The following is a 15,240-nucleotide window of genomic DNA, read 5'->3' on the forward strand; positions in this document are numbered from 1 at the left end:
AGAACTGTCAGAGCACAGCAAGACCAGAGGAAACCAGCGATGGCTAGGCAGGAATCCTAGGGCAATGCAATCAGGTATCTCAGGAAACACACCAAACTGCTGCTAGACCAATAGAACAGGCTGCCAGGGAAGCTCTGCTTGCAGGACAGAAATTAGAGACACAGGAAACAAGGCAGGACCAAACAGCAGTACTCACATATAGCCTAACAGCACACGTAGGCACAACAAATAACGAACCAGCAACACATGAGGGAAAAAGCACACATTATAAAGGGAGCAGAGGACATGAGGAACAGGTGAACACACTCAGACAACCAAGGAGCAGGGAAGGGTGAGCACACTCAGATAAGGAACAGGTGAGCACACAATTAGTGAAACAAGGACTAAACAAGGGGGTGTGGAAACAGGAAACAAGGAGGTGGGACACAAGGAGCACAGGGCAAACACAAACTAAGACAGAGACATGTGTTCAAGCACAACACAAACAAAGACACACTAAACAGAGACAAAATAGACAGAGCTGTTAGAGGAGAACCCTGACAGTACCTCCCATCCAATGGACGCCTCCAGGCGTCCAAACCAGGCATCGAAATCCCCGATGACACCAACTGGGGGGGCAGGTGGGGCATAAACATTGAAGTCCCAAACTGGCCAGGGAACACAGAAGGAAAGGAGGGGCGGGTGGGAATAGAACCGGGCAAAATATTACTGGCTGGATTGGGAGGTGCTGGCTTAGGGAAACCATAACCAGAAAACACAGAGGGTGGGAAGGGGGGGGTGGGAACTTGACTGGGGAGACCCTTCGATACAGGGAATGGCCTAACGGGTCTGGGTTTCCAACTGGGCTTGGTAGATTCAGGGGAAATGACAGAATATGTAAAGGCTCCTGAAACAGACTCTAGGACTTCAGGGACCGACACAGTCTTAGGGATTAAACCTTGATTGGGGAAGGACTTGGGAGTGAACTCAGGGGCCATGGCCAGACTGGCAGGAAGGGTGTGTGTCAGGGGAATGAGTTCGGGAGAGACATAGACGGCCTCAGGCACTGACACAGAACCGTGCCCTGTGGCTGCAGGGATAGCTACTGGACTTAACTCTGGGGTGCCCTTGGGGACTGCAGAGATGCCCTCAATGGCCTCAGGAACAGATCTTGGGCTTGACTCGGAAAGGTCAGTCTGGGCTGCACTGGCGTTCTCTGGGACAGACTTGGGAGCGCCCTCCTGGGCCGCACTGGCCGGCTCGGGGACTGACTCTGTAGCGGTCTCCTGGGCTTGACTGGCAGGCACTGGGACGGCCACCTCTGAAGCGGGCTCTGGGACGGCCACCTCTGAAGCGGGCTCTGGGACGGCCACCTCTGAAGCGGGCTCTGGGACAGAAGGCGAAGCCCTCACTGGATTTGGAACAGGAGATGGAGCCGACACTGGACTACGCTTAGGGGCTGGAGCCTCTTGATTCAGGCCCTCCTGGAAAAATGGGCTAGGGACCCCTAGAAGGGCACCTGACCTGCCAATATAGGCCCTCCTCTTCCTCCACCTGCGAGGGCATGACAATTTGTACTCGACTGCGCTCTCGGCAGCGGGCTCGGGGACTGCGCTCTCGGCAGCGGGCTCGGGGACTGCGCTCTCGGCAGCGGGCCCGGGGACTGCGCTCTCGGCAGCGGGCCCGGGGACTGCGCTCTCGGCAGCGGGCCCGGGGACTGCGCTCTCGGCAGCGGGCCCGGGGACTGCGCTCTCGGCAGCGGGCCCGGGGACTGCGCTCTCGGCAGCGGGCCCGGGGACTGCGCTCTCGGCAGCGGGCCCGGGGACTGCGCTCTCGGCAGCGGGCCCGGGGACTGCGCTCTCGGCAGCGGGCCCGGGGACTGCGCTCTCGGCAGCGGGCCCGGGGACTGCGCTCTCGGCAGCGGGCCCGGGGACTGCGCTCTCGGCAGCGGGCCCGGGGACTGCGCTCTCGGCAGCGGGCCCGGGGACTGCGCTCTCGGCAGCGGGCCCGGGGACTGCGCTCTCGGCAGCGGGCCCGGGGACTGCGCTCTCGGCAGCGGGCCCGGGGACTGCGCTCTCGGCAGCGGGCCCGGGGACTGCGCTCTCCGGAAAATTTAACTCTGTAGCCAGGACAGGCTTGACCAAAACTTGTGTGGCCTTGATAAGACCTGCAAGACATTTAGAGAAAGCCTCAGCAGCACTGTCAATGGGCAGCTTGGGGACGGCCTCTGTGAATATTACAGGAATGGCAGAAATGGTCTCTGAGGGCATGACCTGACTGGTAACTGGCTTAAAAGCTTTCACAGGACTTGATACCGCTGGAGCTAGAGAATGGAGAATAGTAGGCTGCTTTGCACAGGCCTTTTTCTTCTTACGCTTTCGTCGGGTTGACCCTGTGTGCTTGACTGCCTCTGTAGTATCTGCAGCCAACTCGGCCAACCCAGGCAGGATAGCGGTGACCTTCATCGACTCAGTAACTGAAATAGGCCTGGCAGACTCTGAAGTAAACGGAACAGATCTAATTGACTCAGGGACAACACTTGACTTGCCTGACTCAGGAATAATCTTGGCAGACACCGGAAAACCAGAGGTTGATTTGGGAGACTCTGAAGTGGCTGGAACGGCCATAATTGTCTGAGGCGCAAGTGCGGTTGACTTGATTGGTTCTTGAATAACAGAGGTAGACAGGTCTGGTTCAAGAATGGCAGAACGTGACTTGGACTTAGTGACTGCAACTAACCTGGTTGCCTGGGAGAAGATAGCAGTTGGCTTGACTGGCTCTGGGGTAGCCAGAGCAGTCTCAGATGACTCCGTGGTAGGGGTGATGGACTGGACCACCTTTCTCTCTCTGGACCGTAGTCTCTTGGTAGAGGCCAGGAGAGGATCATGAACATGACGTGACAGCCGGGGAAGAGTGGAGAGTTTCCTGCAAGTAGATTCAGATGGAATTGGCATACCTCCATGACAGCGAAGACAAAGGTACCGGGAGAAACCCCAGAAATCTAGACTCCTGAGAGAATCCATCTCCCATGCAGGCAGGGGGTCATCTAAGCAGGTGTTAAATATGTCCTTGAGCGCAGCATCATTATAATCTAGCCCCACAGCCATGGTCCAGAAAAACTGGGCAAAACCCCCTATACCCAAGCCCTCCTGGCGAAGAGCAGACAGGCATCGATGGCGGGCCACTCTCTCCCGGAGGTTAGCAGGTGGCAGGATTCTGATACTCATTCTGCTGAGTCCAATGCTGGCTGGTTCGTTCTGTCACGATTCTCTGAAAGAGGACTCAAATGCAGGAATGAGTGATCAGGGGTTTATTGACATAACAGATGATGAAGACAGGGAATGGTGAGGAGGAGCACACAGTCCAAACAGTGGCAGATAAGGAACACAATAGCAGGCAGAAAGAGCAACCACTATAACCAGCTCCAGTAGATTGTAGACTGGAGAGCAGAACTGTCAGAGCACAGCAAGACCAGAGGAAACCAGCGATGGCTAGGCAGGAATCCTAGGGCAATGCAATCAGGTATCTCAGGAAACACACCAAACTGCTGCTAGACCAATAGAACAGGCTGCCAGGGAAGCTCTGCTTGCAGGACAGAAATTAGAGACACAGGAAACAAGGCAGGACCAAACAGCAGTACTCACATATAGCCTAACAGCACACGTAGGCACAACAAATAACGAACCAGCAACACATGAGGGAAAAAGCACACATTATAAAGGGAGCAGAGGACATGAGGAACAGGTGAACACACTCAGACAACCAAGGAGCAGGGAAGGGTGAGCACACTCAGATAAGGAACAGGTGAGCACACAATTAGTGAAACAAGGACTAAACAAGGGGGTGTGGAAACAGGAAACAAGGAGGTGGGACACAAGGAGCACAGGGCAAACACAAACTAAGACAGAGACATGTGTTCAAGCACAACACAAACAAAGACACACTAAACAGAGACAAAATAGACAGAGCTGTCAGAGGAGAACCCTGACACAACCACCACCAATGGTTATAAATTCTGTAAAAAGCAGAAAATGTGATTTTTGTTTTGTTTTGTTGTAATTTTTTAGTTTTTGCTCCTCAGTCTGTCTCTTATAGTTGAGGTGTGCCTATGATGAAATTTACAGGCCCCTGTCATATTTTTAAGTGGGAGAACTTGCACAGTTGGTGGCTGACTAAATACTTTTTTGCCCCACTGTATAGTCAATTGCAATCGCTAAGAAAATACTGCTATTGTCACTTAGTGTAAATAGAATATATCACTATTTGTCACTTAGTGTAAATGGCATATATCGCGAAGACAATATATGCTATTTTCACTAAGTGTAATGTAAACTGCCCATGTGAATTAATAACATTTTTATAATGAATATTCATTAGTTATGCTATGATCCTAGAAAAGTGTATTGGGTAAAAGAATCTTTACTAATCCTTAATCATTTTCCAGGAAATAACTGGAAAAGTCATATACATTTGTGGGTGGGATCCCAGAAGAACATTCAGCTCTTCTGGAATCCTGATATAAAATGTATACAAACTAGGATTGTTGGAGAACAAATGTGGGCCATAAAGTCAAAAGTTTTTTTGTGTCTTTTTTTTCTTTGTTTCAAAAGCTCACAGGGAGTGTGTAGCCTATCTGCACTTCCTCTGAATGAGTGAATGTGTCACCGGTGGAGAGGAAAAAGGGTTGCTGTTGAGAATAGTGCTATGGTGTGGCACTGACTAGAGAGAATGAAAGTAAAATAATCTGTAAAAACAAAGGGAAAAAGGTTGTAAATTGAGATGAAAGCACAGTGGAAATCTTTCAACATTTGGTGAAAGAAAAACATGTGGATAACTAGGATAGAACAGGCAAGCTGCTTTGAACATGGCGATGTAACTGTATATTAATATTCTGAGAGTTTAGTAGGGGAGTTAAAATTAATCGGTGCAGTTAAGGTGAGGGTTAGGGTTAGGGTTATATAACCAGTGTTTTTTTCCATAAGTCTGCTATTTTAGCGATTGTTGTTTGTTAACTTGTTTAAAGTCACCCACTTCAACTAATATGGCGATAAGCCAGTGTGAACTGATGGGCTATTATTGTAAATATACCACTGTGTTTGATTTTGCTCAATGCTATGTAGAAAAAAAAACAAGATAATTGTAATAATTATATTATCACATGGTGAACCTATGATAACTCATGATTTCATAATATGATAATATTGCTTCTGGTTGTTCGCCAGAAAAAATGACAGAAAAAGGAAAACCGGACATAAGATTTTTCTGTGCACCAAGACACCACACATATCCTTATGTGACCGTATGAATGAGGTAAGGGTGGTGATTGACACTTATGTCCACCAATCAGTAGCGAGTATGTACTATTTAAAGGCTGATTGGCTTGAGCCTGGGATGCGTCACGTCCGTATCCTCCCCTTGTTGGTGGTTTGCTTCAGCGAGTCTAGGTATGTGCTGTTAGCATGTAGCATTTTGCTAACTTATTTTCCATTGTACTAATCATTTGCTTGTTGTACACCAGCCTGTCTTTTCATCAATTGTGTCTCTCCGTTGGATGCTGTTTTGGATGCGATTTCTGCCCTCCCTTCAGTTTACTAGTGATGGCCAAATGAAGCGTTTCAAAGCATTATTGCTTTCTGATACAATTGTGTCGAAAATGGTTCGTTACTCAAAGCTTCATTCAGATAGAAATTGCAGCACCATCTCCTGGTGAAGTAAATGTAATGCAACAAAGCTGACAACCATAAAATGCAAGTAGGCTTATGTTCACGCCCCGTTTGTTTACCGAGGCGATCGAAGCTGAAACAGTGTTAGTGCTGTGAAGCTCGTTTATGTAGGTACATTTTACAGAGACTGATGAATTTCATGTGTTCACCTTGATAATAAAACATTAATGATGTGTGCGTGTATAATTATTTCTTTAGACAAGAAGATCAGACCAGCTTTAAAAAGCTGGAAACCATCACAGAAATTCTATTGGTTTCTATTAAAATGCCAATAGGAACCGTGGCTTTTACAATTTAAACCACTACAGATTTTTTTTTTCTTTGTGTGTGGGACATATTCCATTAGGATGTAATGCCCCCACCAATAGAACCCAACACATATCAGAAGAGACCCGCAGAGACCACAATAATTCCCATTACAACCAATAAAATTCCCATGAAAACCATTAAATGCAATAGAATTTCAGTAAAAGAGTTTGCTGTTTATTTTTGTGTTGTTTTATTTATTTATATATTTTTTAGCATGGTAATATCATACAGAAATACAGCCGGCAGGTTTCAAACCTGTCAACACTGATTGGGCTGTCAAAGCAGTCAGGTGGTTCACTACAGGAGTGAAGCAGTTTGTTTGCTTCAGAAGGCATTTTCACGTGACTAGTGACGTAATGATACAAGCTCCGAAGCAGTGGTTCATTTCAAGGACCGTTCGAGTTTGAAGCAAGCTTCGGAGCATCGGTGTCAGACGTAACATCACTACAGTTTACTGGCGGGTTATTTGAAGGCTGTGTATCCTGAGTGGTGAACTGATTGTAAAACTCATCTATCCGTGTTGGGTAAGTTTTGTTGGGTTTACCGGGTGGGGAATTTGGGCATGTGATGCGCGATTTATACTAATCTTGTTTGTTTGTATTTATATAGGATTCTCCCTTTCGTCTTGGCTGTTTATTACAGCCCGGTTTTTCCTTCGTTGCGTGCCGTACTAACAACATCGGATTACAATTATTTAGGGGGACTTCTGCTGCTGCCTCTGGTTTCTGTGATTTAGTTTTAAATCATATCATTTTTTTGGGTTACTTTGGGTTGGAGGATCGTGCTGTTGTTGGAGCTGGCCCAAGGTCAACGTGGGCGCTCCTTTCTGAGACCTGTCCCCCAAACTTTTAATGAGTTTTCGTTGTTTTCCTTTTCAAGATTTGTATGTTGTCACCTGTACTGTGCTGTGGTGACTGTTGACCATCGTTTATGGTGGAATTGTGACTTTGTCTTTTATTCATTTGTTTGTGAGACTTATTTTGTTTATGATTTTTTTTTTCAGGAGCTGGGGTCCCGACACGGGTGAATGATCTTTGTGGTGGTGGTGGTGGTGCTGCTACAACGTTTGCCGTGTGACACTTCTGAAGTGTACGAGTGTGTGATCTGAGTTCACGGTGGTGTGGAAGTGTGATTTTTGGATTACTAGTGTAGCAATCACTCCGTTGGGTAACCCCAGCCCTGTAATTAATTATATTCTATTTAGTTTTATTTGGAAATTGTGTAACTGGGTTTTGTTTAACTTTTCTTGTCCGTTTGTGTCAATTTGTTGTATTGTCACCAGAGAGAGTGCTGTTATGAATGGCACATATCAGAGCTGATTTTAAGTGATTTGTTTATCTTGAATTCAATTTGTTAATAAAACTTTTGTATTTTTATATGATGCCCACGTTTTCCTGCCCACATTTCTTTATAAGAGTCGAACCTGTGTGACCTAATAACAAATTGTGGGGTTTAATTCTATTTCCTGGGTGAAACCCTCCCAGGTGGCGTAGTCACATTTTCTATAAATAGTTAAACTTGAGCTTGTGTGTGTCAAGCTGTACAGTTCTCCCCGGCCCCGCCACATTCACAACTACAAATTTGGCTGTCAATTGGGTGTCCCCATCAATAACTGCTCATGATAAATTTTATGTTTATTGTCCCCCCAACTGTTGGATGAAATTTTAGCCCATACCTGTGACGATTCACACTACTAGAGTTGCATTCAAGTACTAAGCCATCAAGGTCTTTTCAAACTAGTGACAATTCATTTAAAATAATATTAATATAAAATCAGAAAATTAATAATTATATTATTAGAATATTTATATTCTAATCAATGATGAATCTGGATTTAAATTAAACCCTTTTTCTTCATCTTTTTTTTCTCTCAAAATCTTGAATTACAGGTTATAGCGCTCATCATCACTTTGGGACTTTTTGTGTGAGGGAGCAATTTAGAGGATAGCTGTTACGGTACATGGACAGGAGTTGCACATCGATGAGAGTCGTTTGAATCCGGGCCTCAACGAGTATAATGACGTAAATGTGGTCTCTCTGCAAACTGAGTTCAAGATGGTTGCAAGCCTGTTCAAATTGAGCACAAACAGAGATCGAATAAAGGCAAAATGGTCACACTGTGTAAATGTTGGAGAGAATGGCACTGCTCAGAGTGTTACTTCATTCTGTGGGAGCTTTCCTTTAAACTAAACTCTTTTTATTTGCTACGTCTGCCTTGCTTATCTACATTTTAAAGTCAGAAAATAATTCCATATGCAAACTATTTGTTTTTAGGTTATGTGCATGGGCTGTTCAGGGATATTAAAGCATTTTTTTGTGGTATAGGGTATAATGTTTGTAATGACATATTCTAAGAGCCCCATCCAGGTTGCGTTTTGGCAATTATGATTATTGTTGATGATGATAAATGATGTGCATGAGAATGTTTTGGATGGTAATGTGAGGAGTCTAGAATATGATTTCCTTATGTGATATGACCCTGCTGAAACTGAAGTTGCTCATGTGAGGGTGCAGCTGGCTTTGTGATTAAAGTTGTTGTGGTCATTGCATGTCCGCTCAAGGAGATCCGGTTTACTGGCTAGGATGGGACTGTGAAGTTCCTGCGGTGGCAAGTGGTGAAATATGTAGAATTTTTTGGGGGAAACAAGAAATAGATGTTGCCAAACAAAACCATATTAAGGAACAATATTGACAAGTGTCTAGACACCATATATTGTTTGTATCACTGACACCTATTCTCAGCCTCAGATGACTGTTCCAAAGTTTAGGTGCTAAATAGGAAAAGGATTAACCGCCTGCAGTTGATTTTGATATTCTCTGTATTATCAACTGGCCAGAATTTTGTGACCATGATAAACATGATGGATAATGCATTAAGAGCTCGCTCAAGTACTGGGGAGTCAAACCATTTAATGCTTTGTAAGTAATTAGATTACATTTATACGATCATAGGGAGCCAGTAACCACCCAGTAGATCATTACAATAATCTAGCCTTGAGCTCATGAATGCATGAATTCACTCTTTAGTCATTTGCATTGAAAGCAAATGTATCTTTTTATTTTTATTTTATTTTACAAGTGACATTTGAAAGATTTTGTGAATTTTTTTTAAGAATAAGACCAGAGTTATCTATCTGTCCCTGATGTGCCTTCATGGCATTTGTTAAGTCCATTGCCAAAATGATCAGGAGATTTACAATGGCAAACAAAAGCTTTAACCTTCTTCAGTTTGTACATTTCCTACTGTACCCAGGTACTGTTTTTCATATATTTGATCGTTACAGATTTATACCTCTTTTGGAGAATATTTTTAAAGCAGGTTTTCTGTTGGTCTTATTAATTTGACCTTCCACAATGTAAGGCCTTAAAATCTCACATTTAATAATGACATTGCATTAGGGGCCTGTGATTTCTGTGATGCAAAAAAGTGGATGAAATTGCAGAATCCATTCATAAAATTCCATAGGAATTTACTGTATTATGTCACGAAATTTGTAAAATTTAGAATGAAAGGGACATAAAGGTTCACCCAAAAATGTAAATTCTGTCATTATTTACTCAACCTAATGCCGTACCAAACCTGTAAGACTTCTGTTCATCATATCAAGTGAATGAGTCTCTTCAGATTTTTTTTTAAAATAATTTTGAAGCGTCCACGTTGCTTAGACTGTCAACGGAGGTATATAAATCTTTCTGATTTCATTAAAAATATATTCAGTTGTGTACTGAAGATTAATACAATTTGTATTTAACCATTAAAGCAGAGTCTAGAAAAATTAAAAACAGATTAATCTTATAAAATTATATATATATATATTTTACAAGAGTTTACAAGATTTTATAGGGCCATACATTGAACTGCAAAATTACATTGCATGCATTGCAAAAAGTTATGTTCTTTCTCAGCATATTTTGTTCATCAGTACAAATTTAAAACATCCTTAGATCAAGTTAGATCAACATACATTTACTTGACATCCAAAATGAAGACATTAAAGGCCCTATTTTAACAATCTAAAACGCAAGTGTCAAAGCGCGAAGTGCAAGTAACTTTGTGGGCGGGTCTCGGCGCTGTTACTATTTTCCCGGCGGGATAAATGGCTCTTGTGCCCGGCGCAAACCTAAAATGGGTTGGTCTTCAGTAGCTTCGTTATTCATAGGTGTGGTTTGGGCGTAACGTGAATAAACCAATTTAGAGCGTCATCCAACATTCCCTTTAAAAGCAGGTGCGCAAGTTCCATTATGGATTGCTATTATTATGGCGTATTTACCAGGCGCATGCCAGGAGCGGTTCACAGCCGAGGAGATTGATGTTCTTGTAAGAGCAGTGAAAGACAGAGAAGTTGTGTCGTATGGGAATGGGAGAAACCCACCCAAAATATTGTCAGTTAAACAGGCGTCGGTTAAACAGTTTTTTCAGTTATTCAGTCGATTTTTTTTTTTTTTTTTTTTTTTTTTCTGGTTCTTGACGGACAAACCAATTTGTCAGATGTCCTAATATACATATATGTCTTGTCACTATTGGGCAAACAGGTCTGATCCTTAATTACTACAATTAGCCTGAATAATTTGTAAGCTAGATTTATGCCTATTTTTTCACATCTTCGTGGCACACCACAACGATTTCCGTCATCTCGTGTTAATATGTTTTTTTGGTAAATTTTGGCTAATATGAATTTATGAATTGCAAAAATAACTGTTGCATCTGTGTAGATTACATGACACATGCGTTGTTGTACAAAGTCATTTGCGCTGGGTGCAAGATAGGGCCCATTGTCTTGTTTTCTGAGAAATTGAACAAAATTATGTAAGTTTATGCTTAAAACAAGAACAAATATCATCTATATGAAAATGACTTGCTTTTGAATTAAGTTAATTTGAATTAAGTATTATGTAATAATAATGTTTTTTATTATTTTAATTTAAATTTTTTTATGTATAATATTATAAAGTAAAGCATTCCGTCAAAACACCAGCCAAGAAGATCATCAGCCTAACCAAGCTGGTTATCAGCTGGTCGGCCAGCTGGACAAGTTCCCAAATCCCTCTCAAACCCTCAAAACATGCTAGCTTAGACTGGTTTGTGCTAGTTCTGGCACCCGTCGAGTAAACAGCTCCTTTATTCTCTTCATTCTTGCCGCTGAAGTGCCTCCTTTATTTTAGTTCCCTGAACACCCTCATTCGAGTCCTGCTAATCAATTGAGGCATCGTTTCTTGTGGAAAAAAGCAAGGTTGGACAAAATAACTTTTTCCATTTTATACTGACTCTCAACATTAGCTAACTCTTGGTTGCTGTTACAGTTGAGAAGTTTGATTAAAATTAACACCAAATATTTGTATTTTTACAGCGTTGTTGAGACTTTATGTACTGTCTGAGCTGTCAAAATAACCTGAATGTTTTTGCACAGGGCTTACTGGATGGCCTGTGCCATGTTCTTTTTCATACACTGCAGACGTTACCTAGGCTAGTGATCAAGGCTTGCATTAGGGAGTCAAGTTGGGATGGATGGAGAAGAAAGATGTGTTTACTTTCCAGTCTGCCGTCAAAACCCTGATGCCATCATCAGTGGTGTCTGGCTTCAACATCATTCCTGTCCATCAGCCAGGCCTACGTACTCCACCCTTATTAGACGGATACACACACACATGTACACAAACTGTTTACCTCTTTTTCTGGCCCCTCGCATCCCACCCTGGTTTGTTTCTCTGAATTCACCCGTGAGCCAGCCTTTAGATGTGATAAACCATTAATAATGCATTTAAGCAACACTGACAAAACATGCCTTTATTGGTAAAAGACAGAGGCTTCTTTGATTGGCCAAACCCATGAAGGGCTTTTCCTACAAATGTCCACTCCTGTGGGACGTGAGGACGTGAGGTCCCTTTGAGTGGACAGAGGATGCTGTCATATGTATGTGTGTTGTGTGAGGGAGAGGTGGGGTGCGTTATTCCATCAAAGTGGTCTCTTTATGTAGTTAAGCAATGTGGACCCAACCTTGTCTACGGTCTACAAAGCAAGCACAAACATATGCCAATGACATCCACTTGCCTAGATAGTTATTAATTGTGGCACTTATTAAACTAACATGACGTATTTTCAAATAATCTAAATAACTGAGCTAAATTGTCCTGTTGAAGGATAACATAAGGTGCAGCCTCCGGTGACCACAGTGTCAGATCAATTGAAAGAGTGTGCGAGAGAGACTAGTGTGTTTGCTGTGTAAAGCGACTAACAAATTTACCAAAATATGTCATCTTCAACCATGACACCTCTGACACAGCTTTGACTCTGTTTAAAAGAGCCGTGGACGGAGGTATTATATTAAAAGTAACAGATTTTAAAGGGGTCATGAACTGCGTTGTTCATTTCCTGTGGGGCAATAATAATGCTAGTATGATCTTTACATCAACAATTTCGCCACGCATTTTTCCTATGATGATTTTAGCTTCTGATTTGAACACTCTGTTTGAAGGGGCGTGTCTGATTTGAGACTTCAGTGTGAACACCCAGTGCTGTGATTGGCTGACATCTTTGCATATTAAATAAGTATTTCTACTTATAGAAACAATGTCAAGTTGGCGGTTTAGTCAGTTGTTTGATTTAATGACACATAGACAAAGAACATCTTATTGTACGTGAATCATTACATATTAGAAATCACCATGGTATGAAATCGGGAATTAGAATTAACACGGTTACTTACATGTTGTTGTGGCAATACTGAAAAGCCCATATCTTAAATTCAGATTTCAAAGCTTGCACTAAAATGGCTGACTGACTTACCAAAGAATCCACAGTGAAGTGTACCAAATACAAATAAATAATGTTCAACTGAGACATTGACATTGTCAAAAATAAATAACCAGATTCCTAGCATTCGGCCGCATGTCCACCAAAGCGTTTTTTTCACGCTGCTGGCTGGCGTTTTCAATTGTTTTCAATGAGAGCAACGCGCTTTTAGAACGCCTGGAGCACACCGAGGCGCTGAGCGAGTATTTCACGCTCATGCGCTGAACTCTCAGCGTTTTTTACTGGTCGCCGAGAGTTGAAGAATGTTCAACTTTGAGTAAAACGCAGCGCTCATCACTGTCACTTTTCACCTAGCCGTCCAATCACAGTGGAGGAGGGGCAGGACAAACACAACACAGACCAACTGCCACATTCTGCGTGTCATCATCAGATGACAACAAGCAAATAATAACGGAATAAAATAATTTAAAACAAAAGCCAGAGCAAATACTTTACATTGTATCTGCTTATATAGAATCAATACAGGAACAAAATATCTGTGAAATTAGAAAGACTTGCGCGGATTTTCCGTATCATAACAACAAGCAGAGTCTCAACTGAGGAGAAAAAACACTGCCTGCCAAAACGCTCTCAAGCGCTCACAGCGAGGCGTTTTCAGCAGAGCGCCTAGCTTTTTCAGCTGGCTAAAAACGCTTTGGTGGACACACGGCCTTAGGATCCTTTGGAAGGTAATGTTATTTTAAGTGCAGTGATCTTGTTTCTCTCCGCCTCATCTCACTAACATGCTAGTGATGATGAAGAAGATTATTACAATTTGTTCTGCAAAGGTCTTTAGTTGCAGTATTACATCATAGATAGGAACATTCCACAACGAGTCCTTCGCTGGGCTTGGTTGGAATAAAAGCTGTTTTGGACTAACAGTTCTGAAACTTACAGGATATTCTTATAGTAATAATATGGTGACCTCTTAAATCTCAAAAGCTCAAGGAAAACTTGATTTCTCAGTTTATTACCCCTTTTACTTTATATGATGGTCCCATTAACCCTCAAATGTATGATTGTTTCACCAATCATTATTACATATTCGGGTTATTAGGGACCCACAGCGATCTATAATAAGGATTGATCTCTAACTGGCACAGTAGTAATAAACTCTCCTTATATTTTAATAACTATTACAGAATATTTAATTAGAACATATCTGGTTACCATTTGGAAGGGTTATATTTGATGCTTTTTACCATCATCACTGTCATCATCAGAGCTAATTTCCCCAGTAGCTACATTCGCTATCTGGCTCATATAATAACAATCTATATCGTTTACAACGTCTTCAAAATTAATATTTTGATCGCTGACATCTTCACCAGTGACACTAATATTTTATTTTCTACAGCTAATGCTCTGCAGTAAATCGCTGGGCCATTTCAAGTTTTGCTGATAATACTTGTTATTCTTTTGTTTTATGTCTGCAGTAATTGAGTAAAACAGCACGTCATCACTGAGCATTATACATCAGTGGTTCTCAAACCTGTTCCGGACTACCACTAGCACTGCAAATGTTGTATGTCTCCCTATATCTGACAGACCCATTTCAAGTCTTACAGTCTCTAATGAGGAGCTCATGAGTTTAATCATTTGTGACAGATAAGGGAGACATACAAAATGTGCAGGGCTGGTAGTACTTCAGGACAGGTTTGAGAATGTCTTGGTTACTTGTATAACCCTCATTCCCTGAAGATAGGCATGCTATGACCATCCTTCAACTCAATCAGGCGAAGGTGTTCAGAAACATTGTGACACAGGGCACAGGGGCAGTGCTGACCCCACACTCATGCAAGGGCTGCATGCGGCTACCGACCTCGCCTTGTGGGTGACAAAGGTTACTGCATGCTCTCTCGGTCAGGTGATGTCCACTGCTGTGGTCAAGGAACATCATCTATGGCTCAAGGATATTGCCCCACAGTTATTTGTCCGCACAAAAGGAGAATGAGCCGATTTTAACCATATTCTACCCCGGCAGGCCACTTCTGCTCCCACCCAGCCGCCGGCACAGACGCCTCTTCCTGCTCCCCATCGGGGCTGCCCTCCTGCGGCTCATGTCCCTCCCCCTCCTGTCCAGCCCCAGCAGTAGCCTACAGTAAGCCAGGGTGTGGAGGAGGTTGCAGGAGGGCCCATTTCGTTCAGTATATTCACTCAGTGTTTAGTAGAAGCACCCTTTTGATCTAATGAAGCCATGAGTCTTTTTGGGAAAGATGCATCGAGTTTTCCACACCTGGATTTGAGGATACTCTGCCATTCCTCCTTGCAGATCCTCTCCAGTTCTGTCAGGTTGGATGGTAATCATTGGTGGACAGCCATTTTCAGGTCTTTCTAGAGATGCTCAATTGGGATTAAGTCAGAGCTCTGGCTGGGCCATTCAAGAACAGCCACTGAGTTGTTGTGAACCCACTCCTTCGTTATTTTTGGTGTGTGCTT

The 15,240-nt window shown here is 43.0% G+C and overlaps 1 protein-coding gene across 1 annotated transcript; it reads right to left on the bottom strand.

Moving 5' to 3' along the window:
- Positions 1-306: 306 nt before the first annotated feature.
- Positions 307-3,805, bottom strand: LOC137039290 (calphotin-like). Its single transcript, XM_067414642.1, has 5 exons — positions 3,624-3,805; positions 1,995-3,483; positions 710-1,463; positions 547-647; positions 307-450 (listed from the first exon to the last, which is right to left on the bottom strand). The coding sequence occupies exons 2-5, from the start codon at positions 3,204-3,206 to the stop codon at positions 307-309; spliced, it is 2,211 nt and encodes a 736-aa protein (XP_067270743.1). The 5' UTR covers positions 3,207-3,483; positions 3,624-3,805.
- Between the last annotated feature and the right edge of the window lie 11,435 nt (positions 3,806-15,240).

Source organism: Pseudorasbora parva, chromosome 13 (assembly GCF_024679245.1).
Source record: "Pseudorasbora parva isolate DD20220531a chromosome 13, ASM2467924v1, whole genome shotgun sequence".
NCBI lineage: Eukaryota > Metazoa > Chordata > Actinopteri > Cypriniformes > Gobionidae > Pseudorasbora > Pseudorasbora parva.